This window comes from Rhinolophus sinicus, linkage group LG09 (genome assembly GCF_036562045.2).
Source record: "Rhinolophus sinicus isolate RSC01 linkage group LG09, ASM3656204v1, whole genome shotgun sequence".
NCBI classification, from domain to species: domain Eukaryota; kingdom Metazoa; phylum Chordata; class Mammalia; order Chiroptera; family Rhinolophidae; genus Rhinolophus; species Rhinolophus sinicus.
In genome coordinates, this window is record NC_133758.1 from 6,439,497 (window position 1) to 6,460,740 (window position 21,244).

The following is a 21,244-nucleotide window of genomic DNA, read 5'->3' on the forward strand; positions in this document are numbered from 1 at the left end:
ATGGTATTTGTTTCAATTAAATTTTGTCATTATATGTGATATACAAGATGTGAATATTTTAAATTTAAAAAATCTACTATAGTAAAAAACATTTTGAATTTGTTTGTTACTACAGGAACACTTAATGGTCTGTGATGGTCATTAAAACAACAACAAAAATTTAAATTACATGAAATTGGCTCCAGTGCCAAAAGTAGATGGTGAGGAAACTTACTGGAGGTTGGAATGATGGCACCCCATTTGATGGAGTCTTGAAACATCTGGCACATTAGTTTCCCACAATACCCTGGGAGACAGATAACGTACAGAAAGAGGTTGTGGTTTGTAGGAGAAGAGGTATGTAGCTGGTATTTCCTGCTTGCTATTGGTGCATTTGACAAGTATATAAAAGAAAGATAACTCAAAAGAATAGTCGAGTTTTCGAAGCGATATGAAAGGTATTACAGACATTTAAGCAGTACTGTGAGTTCTAGGGTCTGATTTTCATTTTCAAATGGTAAAATATAAAACTAAGAATACCTTTGAACACTAACGGTCAATTAAAGCTGAGCTTTCTGGCAAGGACCGCATCTATGGTGTGGCCATCAAGCCTGTTAAAAGTTCTGCATCTGTTAAGGTCTTTCCCTGTAAATTCTTTAAGCTAAATAAAATGGCACCAGGGAGAAGAAAATGAGATTGTGCGCCTACCAGAATACCTTATAAATTCAAGGGAATGCACATAACGCAGACAGTGGAATGTCTCCAAAAGAATTGTAGATATGACAGTAGACCTGTGGAATTTACTGGAATCAAATAGAAAAAAAAGACTTCTACGTTTTTGTGAAAATTACAGGTGGCATAAAAGAGACTGGTTTCTCAAGATTGGAAATAGTCTTTCATTCCTCCATCTGTGCCCATGGCAGGGAGGTGACTGAACACGCTCTCAGCCTCCTGAGAGGGAATCTCCACTGCCATATTCAAATATGGCTATGGTATGTAATAATCATATAATAAAGGACCTCCTGGAGAGGAGAACCAAGGACCACAGGAAACTACAGAACAGACAGCTATTTTCAGGGAGCAGAACCTGGGCCAAATAAAGAAGCATTTTCCACGGGCAGAATAGGAACCCCTTGCAACATCTGCCAAGTTAGATTTCATAAATATTTTGTATTTATTCCTTCTTTTTCTTCAATATATTTTTTGTCAATTGCAGTTGACATATAATATTATTAGGTTCCCTGAGCAGACAGAACCAGTTTAGTCACACAAACAAAGCTTAATTTAGCTTATTTTCCAAGACTAACTTAATCTTGGTCATTTCTTGCTTATGTGAGATCATGGACAGAACTTGAACTATTTCCTAAGGTCAATATGATGTAACCACTAAAAATTCTAACATTGTAACCAATCACTATAAAGAATAAACAGGCCCCCCCCTCCTTGGTCTAGAAGCTGCTTTATAACTGTAAACTCCTGAGCCTCATTCCATGTTGGCTTTGAGTACCCCTGGTTGACAAACTATGTTTTTGGTGCACGCATGATAAATTTTTACAAATTCCTACCTCAGTGATTCATTGGTTCTACTTTGGCTATTTCTGAAACTTTGATAGAAGCTGTAGGACATGCATTAAAAAATACACTGTTCGCACCACAAAAGTGAGCACATTCATTGTCTATGTAACATTTTTCTCTTTCCTGACAGTCATAATTTTTTATTAGTGTTTAAAATGGATCCCAATTAATGGTATATGTGAATAAAGGAGGGACTTGTTTTCTATATGCTATAAAACATTATTTTGAAGCTGTCTAGCATAGGTTGCCTTATAAGGTACCTTGTCTTCTTTTTGGCCGAGCCTCTGTTTTAGTTCTTCTACTCGGAATCTCAGTTTCTTTACTTCGCCTTCATTTGGATCCCCGCGGTTGTTTGCATGAGTCTGCTCTGTTTTCGCCTGGCACTGTCTGCTTAGTTCATGGTGGGCATTTTGAAGGCCCAACAGTTCCTTTCAAAAGAACACAAGGATTCCATTGTTTATAATTTACCGTGATAAAGTCAGACGAGTAGCGACTTCTTTTGACAAAGGAGAAAAGCATTTCAGGAAGAATTCAGACGATGGCTCTCTTCATCTGGAACGCACGCATTTCTGCAATTAACTGTTATGATTATCAGACAACTATAAATGAAGATGAATTTGTACATGGCTAAAACACAATGCAAACTCTTTGTGTTCTTAAGTGAATGATCCATTTTGCATGTTATGGAAATTTAAGTTTGATGTATGTTTTCCAAAAGAGGACATCACATCTCCATAAATGCAGAATATAATAATACTAAGTGCAAGAAGAGCTGTTCATCTGCTAAATCAGCAGAAGGATTAAGAGTTAGCAGACTGTCTGCTTTTAATTATTCTTCTAAGAGAAAGGTTTTGTGTTGCTGTGGTCATGTTATTCCTGACACCCTTCTGAGAGCATGTGGATGCAGCACAGAGACTTGGAGTGAGCGGCCTGTCCTGTGCAGAAGCAGATTTATCATGAAGTGATTGGCTCTTGAATCCATCTTGTTATAATTAACACCATACAAGATATGAATTAACAGGCTACATTAATTGGTCTCAGATTATTAATGTTGCTTCTCATTTTTAGTTAAAATTTTCTGTACGAATTAACTGTACTGTCATTGTAGAAAGCATCTTTATTAAAACTATAAAGAAAAACACTTCTAGTTCCTCATAATAATACTTTAAAAAAAATCCAAGGATATTTAATTTCCTGAAAAATACAAATCAAAACCACAATGAGAAATCACCCCACACCTGTCAGAGTGACTATTATCAAAAAGATCAGAAATAGCAAGTATTGGCGAGGGTGTGGAGAAAAGGGAACCCTTATGCACTGATGTGGGAATGTAAATCGGTGCAGCCATTATGGAAAAGAGTATGTTCTTCAAAAAATGAAACTAGAACTACCACATGATCCAGCAATTCCACTTGTGGGTATTTATCCAAAGGAAATGAAAACACTAACTCGAAAAGATATCTGCACCCCATGTTCATTGCCAAGATATGGAAACAACCTGAGTGTCCATTGATGGATGAATGAGTAAAGAAATTGTGATATATATATATATACAGTGGAATATTCAGCCATAAAAAAAAAAAAAAATTGCCATCTGTAGGATCTCACTTATATGTGGAATATAAAAACAGAAAACATTTCATAAAGAAAATAGATGGTGGTTACTAGAGGTTGGGGGTAGAGAATAGGGGTGAAATGGGTGAAGATGACCAAAAGTACAAACTTTCAGTTATAAAATAAATAAATTCTGGGGTTATAATCTACAGTATGGTGACTGTAGTTAATAATACAGTATTATATATTGAAAGTTGTTAAGAGAGTCGATCTTAAAAGTTCTCATCACAAGAAAATAAAATTGTAACTGTGTGGTGATGGATGTTAACTAGACTTATTGTGGAGACCATTTCACAAAATATACAAATGTTGAATCATTATGTCATTCGCCTGAAACTAATATAATGTTATACGTCAATGATTAAAAAAAAAAAAAAAAAAAAAAACTAAGCATAAAGGATTGACCAACAGGGCCACAGGAAATGAAATTAGACCAGATAGGAGGCTATTGTGATGAGTCAGGTGAAAGTCAAGGGCCTGGCTACGGAAGTAGCAGCAGAGATACAGAGGTGGAGACCCCGTCAAAGCTATTAAGGGATAAGAACCCACAGAATTTCTCCATTGGTAGGATGGGGATGGTAAGAAAAGGGATGCAGTTAAGAACAACTCGTATTTCTGCTTCAGCCCTGAGTGGTGGTGGAGTCCTTCACCAAATTAGGACGTACCGGAAGAGGAGGGGCTTGGAAGAGGAGACACATTCAGTTTGCAAAAGCTGAGCTGTATGTGCTTGTGGAACACCAGGGACAACTCAGTAAGTCACGGAATATTCTAGTCTGTACTGGCTAGGCAGAGAGAAACATGGAAGAACTCGGGTTAGAGGTGAAGTTTGCAGTTTACAGTTATAAAAGTCAGTAAAATTCCACTGAAAAGTAAAAAGAATTGAGGTTACGATCCCAAGATCACCAACCTCAAAGGAATTGAAAGAGAAAAATGAATCCACACTGTTCAAAGGCAGGGCTGCTCCAGAGACGGGAGAACAACAGAGTACTGTGAAATATAACAAGAAATTTAAGAAAATGGAATATAATAAGAAATTCAAGAAAGAAGAAATGACTGACAGTATGAAATGCTTAAGTGAAGTGAAAAGAATCAAAATAGATCTGTTAAATTTAACATTTAGATCATTGTTGCTCTAACCAAAACACTTCAGTGGTTGAGCACAGACAAAGATTAGAGTCCAGTGAGTTGAGAAATATATAGAAAGGAAATAGAGACAAAGAGCATAGGCATTTATTTTAATTCCAGAAGGTTGACTGTAAAGAAAGAGAAAGACACACAAATAACCAGGTAACACAAACTTAAGGAATGAGAGAGACACAATTGTGTTTCTAATGGAGAGAATTACACTTTATCTTGTATCATGGATTTTAAAAAAATGCACATAATCTCTGACCCAGACATTCTATTTCCGAATACACATGCAGTTGTGCAAAATGCTGTATATATACGGGGTATTCACTGTAGTGTTTTTTTGTTGTTGTTGTTGATAGGGAATGATTGGATACTAATCTATCATAGGGAGTTAAGTAAAGAACTATTACCATTAAGTATAATACGGCAGCCTTTCTGTATATTGTTATGATAGCTCCACAATATTCTATTAAGTAAAGGAAAATGCAAGAGTGTGAAGCATGTGTTACTATAGGAAAAAAGCTGATGTATAGTGAATTTTAATAAGATATCATTAGTGACCAGCAAGCTCATGGCCTTTGTGAAACTCATAATTCCAACCAGAACACGTAGACATGCTGGGGCGGAGAGAGGGGTGTGGAATGGAGGGCAGGACCCGGTGAGAAGCTGCTGGCCACCACTCTTCTCTCAGGAAGCCAGGGGGTCTCCAATGCGGACCACCACCGCCCCCACCATCCAAAGAATGCACCTCCCAATATCCTTTGACAATGTGAGTGTCAAGAAACTAGGACTTCCCTGGAATCTTGCAGCTGCCCTGCAAACCCCAGCCCCCCAAAGGAGTCAGAATCACAACCACGGTGTTTAAATCTGAAGAATGATGAAGGGAAGCTGGGAACTAGGAGATTTGGCTGGGCAGGCTTGCCGCGGATCCTTCAATGTCCTGACAGCAACATGCGAGCTCATGCCCTCACTGCAGTGTTTTACAGAATTACATCACAAATCACATTTAGAAATGTGAACATATTTTCCCTTTCTTCTCTTCAGGATACAGTTTTTCAAAGATGAAGATATATACCTTATTCTTTTACAGAGAAATTAATAGGGAACGGAATTCTATTATTTGGAATGACAATGGAGCATTTAATTAAAGATTTTCTTGATCTGTCACATAAAAATAATTTGCCACCAAAAAAAAAAAAAAGCAGAACTTATTGAAAGAGTTGTAACAAATTTGCAAATTTCTTAGGAATTATGCACCTAGTTAGAACTATTTAAACACATTTTTCTTTTTTAAATTTTGTTTTATTAAATTTATTGGGGTGACAATTGTTAGTAAAATTACATAGATTTCAGGTGTACCATTCTGTATTACATCATCTATAAATCCCATTGTGTGTTCATCACCCAGAGTCAGTTCTCCTTCCATCACCATATATTCGATCCCCCTTACCCTCATCTCCCGCCCCCCACTCTCCGCCCCCCTTACCCTCTGGCAACCACTAAACTATTGTCTGTGTCTATGAGTTTCTGTTTCTCATTTGTTTGTCTTGTTCTTTTGTTGTTTTTGGTTTATATACCACATATCAGTGAAATCACATGGTTCTCTGCTTTTTCTGTCTGACTTGTTTCGCTCAGCATTACTCTCTCAAGATCCATCTATGTTGTCACAAATGTTCCTATATCATCTTTTCTTACCGCCGAATAGTATTCCATTGTGTATATATACCACAACTTCTTTATCCATTCATCTATCGAAGGACATTTTGGTTGTTTCCATGTCTTGGCCACCGTAAACAAAGCTGCAATGAACATTGGAGCACACGTGTCTTTATCTCTAAATGTTTTCAGATTTTTTGGGTAGATACCCAGGAGAGGGATTGCTGGGTCATATGGCAATTCTATTCGTAATTCTTTGAGGAACCTCCACACTGCCTTCCATAACGGCTGCACCAGTCTGCATTCCCACCAACAGTGTATGAGGGTTCCTTTTTCTCCACAGCCTCTTCAACATTTGTTATTATTTGTCTTGTTGATGATAGCCATTCTGACTTATTTAAACACATTTTTGATTTAGCAAAATTACTTCTCTGAAGGTCAGCGCTTAGTCAGTAGGCATGTACAATTCTCTTAGACTGGTTTAAATGGAGTTAAGTAAAAACAACCATTGAGGTGTATATATAGAAAGACAGACAGACAGACAGAAAAGAGGGAGGTAGGAAGGAAGGAAACCTTGTGTCACCCTTGTAGGTAGACCCCTAGCATTCTTGCTCTACTGCTTGACCAATTGCTCTGGGAAGGTCGCCTTATTCTCAGGCCCAGGAGTTGGATACCGTGTTTCCCTGAAAATAAGACCTAGCTGGACCAGTTCTAATGTGTCTTTTAGAGCAAAAATTAATATAAGACCTGGTATATTATATTACATTAATTATGCTGTATTATATTATATTACATTATATTATACTATACTATATCATATTATATTATTTAAGACCCGGTCTTATATTATAGTAAAATAAGACCGGGTCTTATATCAATTTTTGCTCCAAAAGATGCATTAGATCTGATGGTCTGGCTAGGTCTTATTTTCGAGGAAACACGGTATGTATTAGTCAAAGTCTGTTCTCAGCGCATGGTTGCCAAGACTTCAGCAGCACCTGGGAACTCCATCCAAGACCTACTTGGGGCCCAGCAACGTTGGGTTTAAGAAGCTTTCCTAATGTCTCTGATTCAGCATAAAATTTGAGGACCACTAGTATATGCCAAGTGTAGTAAGCTTTACTCTTGCCAGTAACTGTCGTTTAAGAAAGTAGAAGGGAACCAAACTGATCAATGAAATATGAGAAGTCTCCCTGAGTGGGAAGAGATGGTCTAGAATTTTTTTTTTAGCGCTTAAAAATACACAAGGAATATATATGCTGGCGGGTACGGGGTGAGGGTGGCACAACATTCTGGGCCAGTTGGGGCGTCCTGTTTACAGCTGAGGTTTGCTAACCTGGCCTGGCCATGTTTTGTTACTTGAGAAAATATATCATATTTTATCTATATATAGCCAAACATTTTAATTATGTTCACAGGACACCTTTACTTTCTAGAAAGTCTAATAAAGGTGAAAACTGGGTATCACTTTAGGAGAAAAAATATTTTATCAATACAAAGATTTTTCTTTTTTTAATCAGTTTGGAGTGAAAGGAATTAGCCAAATACCTACTATACACTAAATTCTTCACACACCTACTCTCTACTGTTTTTTCTATTTTCCCGATTCAGTCTCCGTTTACACAAATTGCTTATGGCCAACCTAGCTACACTTTTCATTTTATCAGAACAATATACCATGGCTGGCTTTAATCTTCTTTTCAGGCATTATCTTCCAAGGCTTCACAAATTCTTTAACGTTTTAATTCATTAACTCACCACCACCCCCATTTTACTCTCTGGAGAGAGATGGGTTTCTTCTTTAATTCTCAAAAACACATGGTACTTCAGATTACCTGTCAGTGTATAATCCTCTGTAAATCAAAAGCTATACAACCTGACAGTACACATGACTCACAGTCCTTTTATAAGTGGCTATGAATAATATTGGGTCTCGATATAGAAAATAAACATATACAATGTTTATATACAAATATTTTTGATAGGATAATGTTAGTTTCTCAAATAGACTGATTCTCTAATGATGTATAGGATTTGACAGCAGGCTTTACATTTGTATATGGCTGATAAACTCATGTATTAGTTCATGCTCTTCTAAGTAAGGATATTGCTTTCTACCTAGAATTAATTTTTTTAGCTGCTACATAAAGTATTGAGACTTAAACGATTTTGATTGTAGGAAGCTGAAGGGACTAAAATACATTTTCTTATAACTTAAAGTGATACAATGAGAGGCTGGTAAAAATGAATCAAATAAGTTTATGTGTATCTATTTGAAGGAAAAGCAAAATGGCATACAGGAAATATTAAAGTATTATAATACATGTTATTTCTTAACTTCAATCTTTTGTAATTATCATTCAGGTCCTAGTTTAAATATAATTTCTTCTGAGATGCTTTCTTGATTAACCAAATGTAAACAATGATTCATAGTATTATTTTAAAATTATCTTTCATCTGACTTTTTCATTTCCTTCATAGCCTTTATCACAGGTTGAAATTTATACCTATTTATGCATTTAAGATTCTATTTTCCTACTAGGTAGTCAGTAGACAATTAATGCACCTATATATGAAAAGTAAAAGCAATTTAAAATTGTGTGGGGATGTGAAAATTAACCTAACTAGTTGTCAGGTCTGTAGGAAATTGGACCTCTAATTGTAGAATTTGGGAAATAATAGTGAAAATACTGTAAAGACCTTAGAAAGATAGTCAAACCTGTTACTAACAGAAAAGATGTGACCTCGATTTACCTATAAAACATGTGTGTGTGTACACATACGTTTAATTTTCAAGCACCAAATACATCAAACAATTTTTCTAAGGATGATCACTTTTCCAATTTGCCAACATATCATTTAATATTATTTTCTAAAATATTATTAGGTTTTTAAACTAAACTTACCCTTCTTAAATTTTAATTCTATCAATTTTTAATTATCTTAAGTTTAGGATTAACTAAAAAAAAGATTAAAATCCATGACTGTCCACAATTACTTGAAATACGTATTTTTTCCCAGTGTTTAAAATATAAGTAACATTTTAAACACATTTTTAGGGGTAGAAAATTGATAGGATTTTTCAAATGACAAATAAAAAGAATAATCGTGTTGTTTAAAATATGTCCTTTGTGTACACATCACTTACATCATCATAAATTGTTGAATTACTACTAAATGATAAGAGCATAAGATTTATTTATTCTTATATATCAACTGCTATTTATTTTTATTTTGTTCTGGTTAATCTGATAGATCTAAAATACTATCTTCGTGAAAATATATGTGGAGACATGCTTGGGGGAATATTACTTCATATATTTTTTATGGACAGACTTTTATTAAAAAGTAAAAGACAAAGATAACATTGAACGCAAGATGACATGAAGGTGACATATCGGAGGGAGGAAGGCATGGGCATGTGGGAAAGCTTTTAACAAAGTGAAAAATGGAGCATTAAGTATGGAGGAATGGGTGGGGGGAGGAGCAAGGTGATATGGGCAGACTGCGTAAAGATCTTAAAGTCCTGGTATACAGAGATTGAAATTCTAAGTTTTGTTTTAAATGGTGGAAGAGGGACATGGAAAGTAAAGGAAAACATTGATCAAGAGAGTGAAAGATCGAGTTTCTAAAAGGAAAAGTAACTTCTGTCTCACTTGAATGACAGAAATAGAGAAACCAATAAGGAGAAGATTACAATGAGGCTGAATCAGTTAATATCTTTCCTGTAACTAACAAGAAACAAAACAAAACAAGAACATGTTTCACCTTACATAAAAAAATCCTAGAAGTGACTTCACTAGTTGGTTAATTTAGCAGTTCGAGAACTTCATCAGGGACTGGGCTCTTTCCATATTTCTGCATTGCAAACTTTGGTAGCCTGTATTGTTTTTCACAAATGTTTGATGCTCCTCTCTAAAAGGGTGATTATGCATCCCCCTGACAAACTAAGGTATGGCCATGTGACTTTCTTTGGGCAATGTAATTAAATAGAAGGGATGTTGGTTACCTTCGGGCATTTGAAGTGCACTGTTCACTTCAAAGTTCACTGTTCATATATATATATGTGTGTGTGTGTGTGTGTGTGTGTGTGTTTTATTCATAGCTGCTGCTTATTATTATCACAAGAATATACTGTCCTCACTATACTCTAATCATTGGCTGCACATGGAAGAACATGGAGGAATATACACAGTAAGCAGTCAATGTATTAATGTCTGTTCTGTAGTGAGTAAATAGAATGTCATTCCACGTATTACATTTTTACTGTTCCCAAAACGTATGTACCATATCAATAGTAAAATAATACATACTCTTTGTCTCCAACCTTAAACAATCTACCTGTTAAAGTGATTTTAAAAACCACCTTTGCCCTTGTGCAGCATTCTGATACACTACAAGTTGCTGGTGGTTAGTGTGAACTAAACAGTCACTGTTTCTACCCTCATAGATGAAGTTTTAGATGTAGGCAACTGAACAACTAATAGGAACAGAGTTTAGTCAGTGCAAGAATATGTGTGATAGGGGCACATTTGAAGGTAACACAAGACAAAAATGAAAGATTTGAAAAGACTTAGATATTAACTAATTGTAAAAGTCAAGGACTTTGCATAAAAAAGAAAGAAAGAAAAATAAACAAAAAAACAAACAGAAACCTTTTTGATTCTATGACCAATTTAAGATATAGCATATCTCTAGTCCCCTTCAAAGTAAAACTTTCTGACAGAATTTTCTGTAGTTGTTTTATCCACGTGTCCATCCTCAATTATTTATTTAATTCTATTCATTAGTACTTATTCATGTGATTCCAGAAAACTAGTCTTCTTTCTCAAGGTCACTAATGACCTCTAGAAAGCCAAACACATCACTCACCTACCATATCTCTAACCCACTTGAACTCTCAACAGGGTTCTCTATTTTATAAGGATTATGATCACACACACACACACACACACACACACACAATTCAATTGAATACTGAGGTCTAGAGTTGCATACCCAACTATCTACTTGACATCTACATTTGGATGTCTAATAGACATTATAACTGTAACAAGATTTATTGCACTAATAATTCCAATGATATGGAAAACTTAAACAATGCTTTTTGCTACAATGCATACAAATATCATTACACTCTGAGAAAGTAAAAAATGGGACAAAGATATAAGGCCTAACATGTAGTGCTTATGTTTTAATGTTCATGTTCGTTCAGTAGATGTGATATTACACCCAAGTGAAAAAGCAAGCTTGCTTCTTCCCATGACAGAGTATAAACAAATTACTCTCATAAAAAAAAAAAAAATCACAACTCAAAGACTTCGGCAAGCCCTGCTATAGAGGAGCAAAGGTAACCACCAAGTTGCAAGCTCAACCTAATTGCCAAGTGAAACCTTTGGAATACATGGAACAAACAAACTCCAAATGACTCAAGAGCCTGGGGTTCATGGGCCCACAGAAAAATCAATCTAAGGGCAAAACTAGCTAAAAAACAAAGTTTCAAACCATAACAAGTAATGATTCAATGTGAAGGGGAATAAACAAAAATAGGAAAAGTAGCATCCCAAGAATTTGAGCTACAGAAATCTGAAAATGCTATAAAACAATCATATCATTAAAAGATTAAAGGAACATAAATTATAAGAAAATAACAATACACTGAGACAACAGAAAGCAGATTTGGAAAAGAACCAAGTAGAACTTCTTGAAAAGCCAAATGCAGTTCTAGAAATTAAAAAGTCAATGGATGGATTAAATAGGTTAGACGTTATTGAGGAGGAAACTAATGAACTAAACAACAGATCAGAATTAGATTATATGGAATACAGCAAAGAATTACGAAAAGACTCCAACTATGATAAAGGATTAAAAGACAGATACTGAAGTCCAGGCTTGCATATCCACTGTCTACTTGACACGTACACTAGAATATTACTTCACTTCACAAGTCCACAATGACCAGCCCTGAAGTGCAGCCATCACTTTCACCCACATGCCTTTGGCCATGACTTACACACATGATCACCAATAAGTGAAGGGTGACTGGGAAAGCCACACACATATGTGCCCAGGAAGAAGAGGAAGTAGGTTCTTCATGTACCCATCTCTGCCAAAAGAATAGCTAAATTCAAACAGTGTGTGTGTGTGTGTGTGTGTGTGTGTGTGTGTATTCATGTATATGTATATGAGGTGTGATTAAAAAATATGGTGAATGTTTAAATTAAAATAATATATTACAGTAAAAGACACATTGCTATTAATCTCCCTCAAAATATTCCCCCTCACTTTGAACACACTTATCCCATCGTTCTTGCCACTTTCTGAAGCAGTTCTGGAAGTCCTCCTTTGTGAGCCCCTCTACTTCATCCTCCATCATGACAACACTGCGTGTCACACATCACTTCTGGTATGGCAGTTTCTGTCAAATAAAATCATTATGGTGTGTCCTCATCCACCTAGTCACTGGATCTGGCACAGTGCGACTTCTAGCTCTTCCCCGAAGTTAAAATGACCATGAAAGGTAAACGTTTTGAATTGATTCAGGACATCGAGGCAGCCACGACAGCACAACTAAAGACACTCATGAAAGAGGACTTCCAGAACTGCTTCAGAAAGTGGCAAGAATGAAGGGATAAGTGTGTTTAAGCGAGGGGTAGTATTTTGAGGGATTAATGGCAATGTGTCTTTTACTGTAATTTTTTTTTAAATTTAAACATTCACCATATTTTATGATGCCACCTCATACACTATGCAAGATTCAGCTAGACCAATGCTTAGAGGCCAATTTATAGTATTAGATACATTTAGTAAATAAAATGATGATTGAAAATAAATGAATTAAATTACAAATCATGCAACTTGGGACAGTTAAACAGATTTTTAAAAACTGAAAGCAAAACAAAAAGAATTAACAAAAATAAAGAAATGAAGAGAAAACATGTTCCTTTTAAAATTACATATAAAAATGGGTAAAAGTCTAAGAAGATTGATTTGAAAAATGACAGGAGGAAAAAATTAGTAATACCAGGAATGGATGGAGATAGAGTAGATAATTTATAAATGATTTAAGAACCCTAAGAAATATATTATAGCAACATATACAAAGACAAAAGAAATTGAGTTTTTTAAATATACTTTATCAAAAACTGAACTGAGAAAAATTAGAAAAATAGAATGAATGATCATTAAAAAGTTGAACAAAAAAGGCTCAGAAAACATTTGAGATAAGTTTTCCCAAACCTTAGAGGAATCTATAATCTGGCTCCTATATAAAGTATTTCAGAGCATACCCAGCCATCAAGAACATCTATTTAAAACCCAAGCAGTGTGGCAGCACACTGCAGGAAGTAAGTGGGCACGGACACTGGACAGCAGGTTGGCAACGTCCCTCAAATGTGAAGAAAGACATTCACAGCAGTCCCCAGGCCCAAGTGAAAAGAAGTGGAAGAAGCAGGAACGGACCTGCAGAGTCCAGCCACAAGGCTTCTGAGCCTAAGAGGTGACTCTGACCTTCTCCATGAACCCACTGTCAATACAGATCTTATTTGGATTGGCAGAAGGACAGTGGCTGATACTCATTATCTGTACGAATGCAACAATGAATGAGCATAATGCAAGTATTCAGGGCCCTGTTCTATATAACAGGGTTGCCATGGGAGGCCTGAACTTCTTTGTCAAGCAATTGTATGGATTATTTAGATGTTGATACGTAGTGACGACTGGTTATTTCAGAGAACTGAATCAAGAGGAAAGTAAAAGGAAAAATGATCAAGGTCTTCTAACTCTAGACTGGCGTTCAAATGTACCTGGAAATATTAAAGAGAAAAATTACAGGGACTAATCGGCAAGCTTATATATGTTTTTACCTCATATTTATATACGTGTTTGTATATGTACTTAGTGAGTATACCTCACGTGTATCTCATGCACAGATGTAAATTAGTCTGATGAGATAGGCTAAATAAAACTAATGTCCCTTTAGACTCCATTTCATAACAGGCATTAATCACTAATTAAATCTACAAATAACAAAGTTCTACAACAGCAGGCAAACCATTTCATCTCTTATAACACATGTCCTGACTGCGTAATATTTAAAGATTTCTAAAGAATTGCAAATATGGCTATTAACCCTGTAGCTAAACCGTAACTGTAAGTTTCAAATGTAATTTAGTATTCGTACAGCCTTCTCTCTCTCTAAAGAACATAAAAATATTAAGTTAAACCCTTAATGGTTAGTCACTAAAATTGTAGATGGAATCACAAGTTCTTTTCTATTTTACAGGCCCCCATGGGGACTTGAAAGAGAGCTCACTGACTCATTCTCAGCGGGGAATGTATTACTCCTACACAGTTTTTCTTAAAGCCATGCCCACTTAGCCAAGTAGCACTCTATAACTAAAGTTCCCAGCCTTCCCCTACCCACACTCAGCGCTCTGTAATTGCAAAGCTACAAACGTTCAGAGGAAATGTTTTTTTTTGTTGAAATTGCTTAATATCATTTGATAAATCAGAACTTCCTGAGTCCTCCCTGCAGCCCTTTTATGTGACAGTGGTTCTGCCCACAGCAAACTCTCCTGATGGATAAGGCTATTGCTTTTGCTCATAGTTCTAGGAAATAAATAATTTAAATGAAATGAATAGACTTGTGTGCTGAGTTTACAGACCCGACATCCAAACGATTCCTAGTTTCACTTATGGAAGAGAAAGAGCAGAAAGACCAACAGAGGAGAGAATAAGGGAGCAGTCAGAAAGGCAAATAGAAATAAAACGATAGTAAGTGTTCACAAACATGAAATTAGGAAATAATCCAGAAGTTAAGATCAAGATATACAAAGAAAGAAAACTCACGGAAAAGGGAACACAACAACCCAAAGAATTTTTTTAAATGAACAAGAATATTCATATAAAAATGGGTAAAAGTCTAAGAAGATTGATTTGAAAAATGACAGGAGGAAAAAATTAGTAATACCAGGAATGGATGGAGATAGAGTAGATAATTTATAAATGATTTAAGAACCCTAAGAAATATATTATGGCAACATATACAAAGACAAAAGAAATGGAGTTTTTTAAATATACTTTATCAAAAACTGAACTGAGAAAAATTAGAAAAATAGAATGAATGATCATTAAAAAGTTGAACAAAAAAGGCTCAGAAAACATTTGAGATAAGTTTTCCCAAACCTTAGAGGAATCTATAATCTGGCTCCTATATAAAGTATTTCAGAGCATACCCAGCCATCAAGAACATCTATTTAAAACCCAAGCAGTGTGGCAGCACACTGCAGGAAGTAAGTGGGCACGGACACTGGACAGCAGGTTGGCAACGTCCCTCAAATGTGAAGAAAGACATTCACAGCAGTCCCCAGGCCCAAGTGAAAAGAAGTGGAAGAAGCAGGAATGGACCTGCAGAGTCCAGCCACAAGGCTTCTGAGCCTAAGAGGTGACTCTGACCTTCTCCATGAACTCATTGTCAATACAGATCTTATTTGGATTGGCGGGAGGACAGTGGCTGATACTCATTATCTGTACGAATGCAACAATGAATGAGCATAATGCAAGTATTCAGGGCCCTGTTCTATATAACGGGGTTGCCATGGGAGGCCTGAACTTCTTTGTCAAGCAATTGTATGGATTATTTAGATGTTGATATGTAGTGACTATTGGTTATTTCAGAGAACTGAATCAAGAGGAAAGTAAAAGGAAAAATGATCAAGGTCTTCTAACTCTAGACTGGCGTTCAAATGTACCTGGAAATATTAAAGAGAAAAATTACAGGGACTAATCGGCAAGCTTATATATGTTTTTACCTCATATTTATATACGTGTTTGTATATGTACTTAGTGAGTATACCTCACGTGTATCTCATGCACAGATGTAAATTAGTCTGATGAGATAGGCTAAATAAAACTAATGTCCCTTTAGACTCCATTTCATAACAGGCATTAATCACTAATTAAATCTACAAATAACAAAGTTCTACAACAGCAGGCAAACCATTTCATCTCTTATAACACATGTCCTGACTGCGTAATATTTAAAGATTTCTAAAGAATTGCAAATATGGCTATTAACCCTGTAGCTAAACCGTAACTGTAAGTTTCAAATGTAATTTAGTATTCGTACAGCCTTCTCTCTCTCTAAAGAACATAAAAATATTAAGTTAAACCCTTAATGGTTAGTCACTAAAATTGTAGATGGAATCACAAGTTCTTTTCTATTTTACAGGCCCCCATGGGGACTTGAAAGAGAGCTCACTGACTCATTCTCAGCGGGGAATGTATTACTCCTACACAGTTTTTCTTAAAGCCATGCCCACTTAGCCAAGTAGCACTCTATAACTAAAGTTCCCAGCCTTCCCCTACCCACACTCAGCGCTCTGTAATTGCAAAGCTACAAATGTTCAGAGGAAATGTTTTTTTTGTGTTGAAATTGCTTAATATCATTTGATAAATCAGAACTTCCTGAGTCCTCCCTGCAGCCCTTTTATGTGACAGTGGTTCTGCCCACAGCAAACTCTCCTGATGGATAAGGCTATTGCTTTTGCTCATAGTTCTAGGAAATAAATAATTTAAATGAAATGAATAGACTTGTGTGCTGAGTTTACAGACCCGACATCCAAACGATACCTAGTTTCACTTATGGAAGAGAAAGAGCAGAAAGACCAACAGAGGAGAGAATAAGGGAGCAGTCAGAAGGCAAATAGAAATAAAACGATAGTAAGTGTTCGCAAACATGAAATTAGGAAATAATCCAGAAGTTAAGATCAAGATATACAAAGAAAGAAAACTCACGGAAAAGGGAACACAACAACCCAAAGAATTTTTTTAAATGAACAAGAATATTCATATAGAAATGGTTAAAATGACAGTCTCGTACATTGCTGAAGGAAAATGTAAATGTATTGCGGTGAATTTTAATTTTACTTTTTATATGTTAATCTTCATTTTTAAAGTATTACAGGAGAGCAAAAAATTCAACATATTTTTGTCCAAGGATGTGTGTCTTTCCAAGGGAGTCAATAATTGCCAATAATCCAGAAATGTAGAGAAATATAAAAACTAAATAATGGAGCTTGTCTCTGACAAATAAGCATTCATTAGTGAATTGTGAAAGAATCCTTTTCGTGACTTTTTTGGGAGAGGATAATTTACCAAAATGTAACACCAGTTCTTAAAATCTATCCTATATATCATAACAATTATTCTAGGAAAATACCAAGGTATATATGAAAGTATATTTAGGTTCAAAAATATTCACTCTGTTATTTCTTCTAATAAGTATTGAAAATAATCTATATAATCAGGCCCTCATTGAATAAATTATAATTAGTCCTTACAGTATAATATTGTATGCCTTTAAATTATATGGGAACAATTTTTATGACACAAAAAAATGAGGCTAATATAATGAGGAATAAAAATGCACAATTTTATGTGCATAATGATTTCAAGTATGTATGTGTACACACAGTAACAAGATATACAAGAAATAGGGTTTTTCCTCTTGTCCAGTTTTACCTAAGGCATCAACACTGTAAACAAAGGAATTTTAGCTTCCTCTCATCCTAAAACAAACACATAAAATAATTAGAAAGAAAAATAAAAGGGTTGGGATACTGAGAAATCTGGTCCTGGCCATTAGACCCTGCCCCACCTGGGGGGTGTATAATGGGTGAATGGCCTGATACCTGAGCCCTTTGAGACAACAGGCGTGATACTTGAGCCCTTTGGCCCCTTTTCTCTGCCTTGGGAAAGAGGGGGAGGTTACCTGCCCCACGTGAAGCAAAATCAAGGGGGCTCAGAGAAACCATAACATGTGTCAGCTGTATTGTGGGACAGATGGGTGCCTCACTCACGCCGGGAAAAGTCAAAGCACCCTGCTGCCACAGGGCAGGGAGGTCCTCACTGGTAATTTCCTACATGTTCAGAATTTGTTCCAATAAGCAGCAGTCATTAGGATGAGTCATGAGTGGGCCCTGCAGAGAGGGGCTGAACTTCACCATTAAGGGGAAAAAATACCCCATCTGAAGGACCAGTTGGCTGGGGGAGAAGATGCCAAGGACGCCATGTGAAAGGGGCTGTAGAAGAAGGCAGCATGGGGTGGTCAGTGGGTAACAGGGAGAGGATCCCAGTGGCAGACACAGCCTTTGAGCATCTAGCGGCCCCTGGAGTCCCAAGGTCTGAACATCCATGCCAGAGCCTAGGACTTTTCCTTTCTTTCCTCTTTTCCAGCCGTCTACTCCAGCCCTGAAAAAGCCAGAGGCAGCCTAGTGGGGGGAGGCGTGTGAGAGCAAAGTGGGAACGAGAGACACAGACACTGCCAGTCCCACTGCAGGCTTCCCTGCCTAGGGCCAAACCCAACATATGCAGGGGCTTTGACCTGGATGAGAGACTGAAACTTTGATTATTGATGGCCTGGATTTCTTAGGCACTCATAAATAGACCTTACGTTAACATCTGGTAATAACGCAGACATGCTCTACTAGTCCTAGATTTTAAGTTTGAATGAAGGATGGAATTTTTTTTAGGCAGTCAAGTGAAGAAAATATAACTGCTTTCTTTCCCATGTGCAACTTGGTGGATTAATCAAACAGTCCAAAGTGTAGACAGTTTTTAGACTTTTCACTTCAAATTATGATAGTAGAAGACTCTGTTATTACCATGTTTCCCCAAAATAAAACCAGGTCTTATATTAATTTTTGCTCCAAAAGACGCATTAGGGCTTGTGTTCAGGGGATGTTATCCTGAAAAATCATGCTAGGGCTTATTTTCTGGTTAGGTCTTATTTTCGGGGAAACACAGTATGTTGTTGGCATATGTAGTTCGGAAAAAATATGCATATGGTTGCATATGTAGTTGAGACGGATCCAATCCCCCTGCTCACACGCTTGCAAATAATTAAAGTTGAAAAGGTTTGCTTGAGTTCCTATGTCCACCTCCTCCCATTTCTGTGGATTTTACAGGGTCAGTTCATACAAGGTAACTGAACTAGCCCTGTAGTTGCATCAAACCATTTGGTCCATTAAGACTTGACTTAAGCTGCCAAGTGACATTTTTCCTGCATAATATTGTTTGTCATCTGCATTGATCAAATTAACTGGTCACTTGCCAAATGTCCACTTCACTCTGGCATGCAGAGAAAGATTATGGGAGTGAAAGAATGATTTATTTAATGTCTGAAATTTACTAAATATCTGAAAGAGTTCATATATTCATCCAAATTATATAAATTATACTTAAAAATTACTTAGTCACCCTTTAGGATACCTCCCAAATTAATGAATACTTCCAATTATAGAATAAAAAAATTACTAAGAATGGAAACTGAATAATATACGTATATAATCAGATGACAAAAGTACTTCAAAAACTATATTTTAGGTGAAAATGTTTGTGGTTTGTGATGCTAACTAGGAAAAAAGTGAATACATTTAAAAATTTCTATCTACAGGATAGTTATGTACAATTGTGAAACAAAATAGACATGTATGATACATTATAAAATTCAGAAATCTGTTATTAAATTGTTTCTGTGGTATTTCCCTAGATTCTTAGTCATTTAAAGAATATTTTTCATCAGTTATTACTCCCCAAAAAACTGTTTATTTCTTACGGAAGGAGATTATAATCTAGAAGGAAAGACAACGTATTCTAATCACTAAACTACAATGATTAAAAACAAACTGGCTTTATAACAAAAAATGGTACCTAATTGCCAGTGTCATCCATATAAAATTAAAATATAATGCCATTATTTTTTTTAATAAAAATTTTAAAATGTACTAGAAAATGAAAACTACATTTTTATTGTTGGAAAAGAGAATTAGATATATCTGTTGTCTTCAAAGAGAGATATGCATGCCAAATGAGTGAGCCTGGATATAGTTGGAGGAACAAAATATCACATTTTAATGTGTTTAGATATGTCCTGGTATATGTATGTGTACTCCTTAAATATATATCTATCTTTATGTGTGACACACACACACACACACACACACACAAACAGACATATGTATCTATTAACTCTAATACACAAACTATTGATTCTAATACATCATGAATAAAAATATTCATATATTGGGCTTCATTTTTTTACATTGTTAAGGATGAATGAAGATAACATTCTTGAGACTATTGGACTACAGCGATTGAGTCATACATCTTAATCTGAGAAATTCTGCATGGAATTTTTTTAGAATAGGCTATGCAATCTTATCAACAGGTAAATGTGCTATGTCACACCACATTATCTCTAGCTCACAGGCTTTGTTTCTCATCCTCAAAAGAATCTCCTTCTGTGTGAAAAGTTGTTTTCTGATCTCCCCACTTTTTTTTCTAACTGATTCTAGAGCCTACTCAATCTAGAGCTCCATTTTAAAGGTCCATTTTTCATCTCCTTAGTAGCAGGAACAAGTTATGATATAACCTCAGAAACCTCTGTATTGGTCCCTTAATAATTAATTCAACACCCCCATGAGGCCAAAGATCTGGTGTGTTTCTTTCAGGGCCATGAATCTGGCACCTAACACAGAAATAATTACAATACTCTTAAGTCAACACATATTGCTATGATTTTTTTCTTCAGAAATTTATCAACCTACATGTATACTTTATTGTACGATTACCACTACTGATAGCATTTTGACCATATTCTACACAGTTTTAAATTATTTATAAAATATAGCATAAAGTATACTAATTATACTGTTTAATAAATTTTTAAAAAGTGGATATGCATATGAACCCACCACCCAGATCAAGATACAAAATGTCACCAACATGGCAGAAGCCACTTGTGTCCCTTCTCCTCACCATATTAAACGCTGGTTTGCCTCCTGTCATGGTAGGTCAATTAGGCCTGTTTGTAAATTTTCTCTAAATGAAACCACATGGACTACATTCTTTTATATCTGTTTCTTTCATTCTACATGATATCTGTGAAGTGCATTCATATTCTTCAGTGCTTTGCTTTGGTTCTTTTTTATTCCTACTGTGTTTCCCTGAAAATAAGACTGTGTCTTATATTAATTTTTGCTCCAAATGACGCATTTGGGCTTATGTTCAGGGGATGTTATCCTGAAAAATAATGCTAGGGCTTATTTTCGGGTTAGGTCTTATTTGGGGGGAAACATGGTATATAGTTTTTCACCCGAGAAATAACACAACTAATTTAACAATATTATTATTGCCAATGAAAATTTTTATTATTTCTAGATTTGGGCCATTATAAAAAAAAATGCTAATCTCTTTCAGAATAATTATTTGATGAATAATTTTCTTT

At 35.7% G+C, this 21,244-nt stretch overlaps 1 protein-coding gene and 1 long non-coding RNA gene across 3 annotated transcripts in view; one reads left to right on the forward strand and one right to left on the reverse strand.

The window, feature by feature from the left end:
- Positions 1-21,244, forward strand: part of LOC141573127 (uncharacterized) — a 339,255-nt gene that overhangs the window by 151,482 nt on the left and 166,529 nt on the right. The window lies entirely within an intron of this gene.
- CCDC102B (coiled-coil domain containing 102B) overlaps positions 1-21,244 on the reverse strand; it is a 199,622-nt gene that overhangs the window by 47,098 nt on the left and 131,280 nt on the right. For both annotated transcript variants that reach the window (XM_019729363.2, XM_019729362.2), the window contains exon 7: positions 1,815-1,982. In XM_019729363.2, coding sequence (XP_019584922.2) covers positions 1,815-1,982 — 168 coding nt within the window. The remainder of the gene's footprint in view (positions 1-1,814; positions 1,983-21,244) is intronic.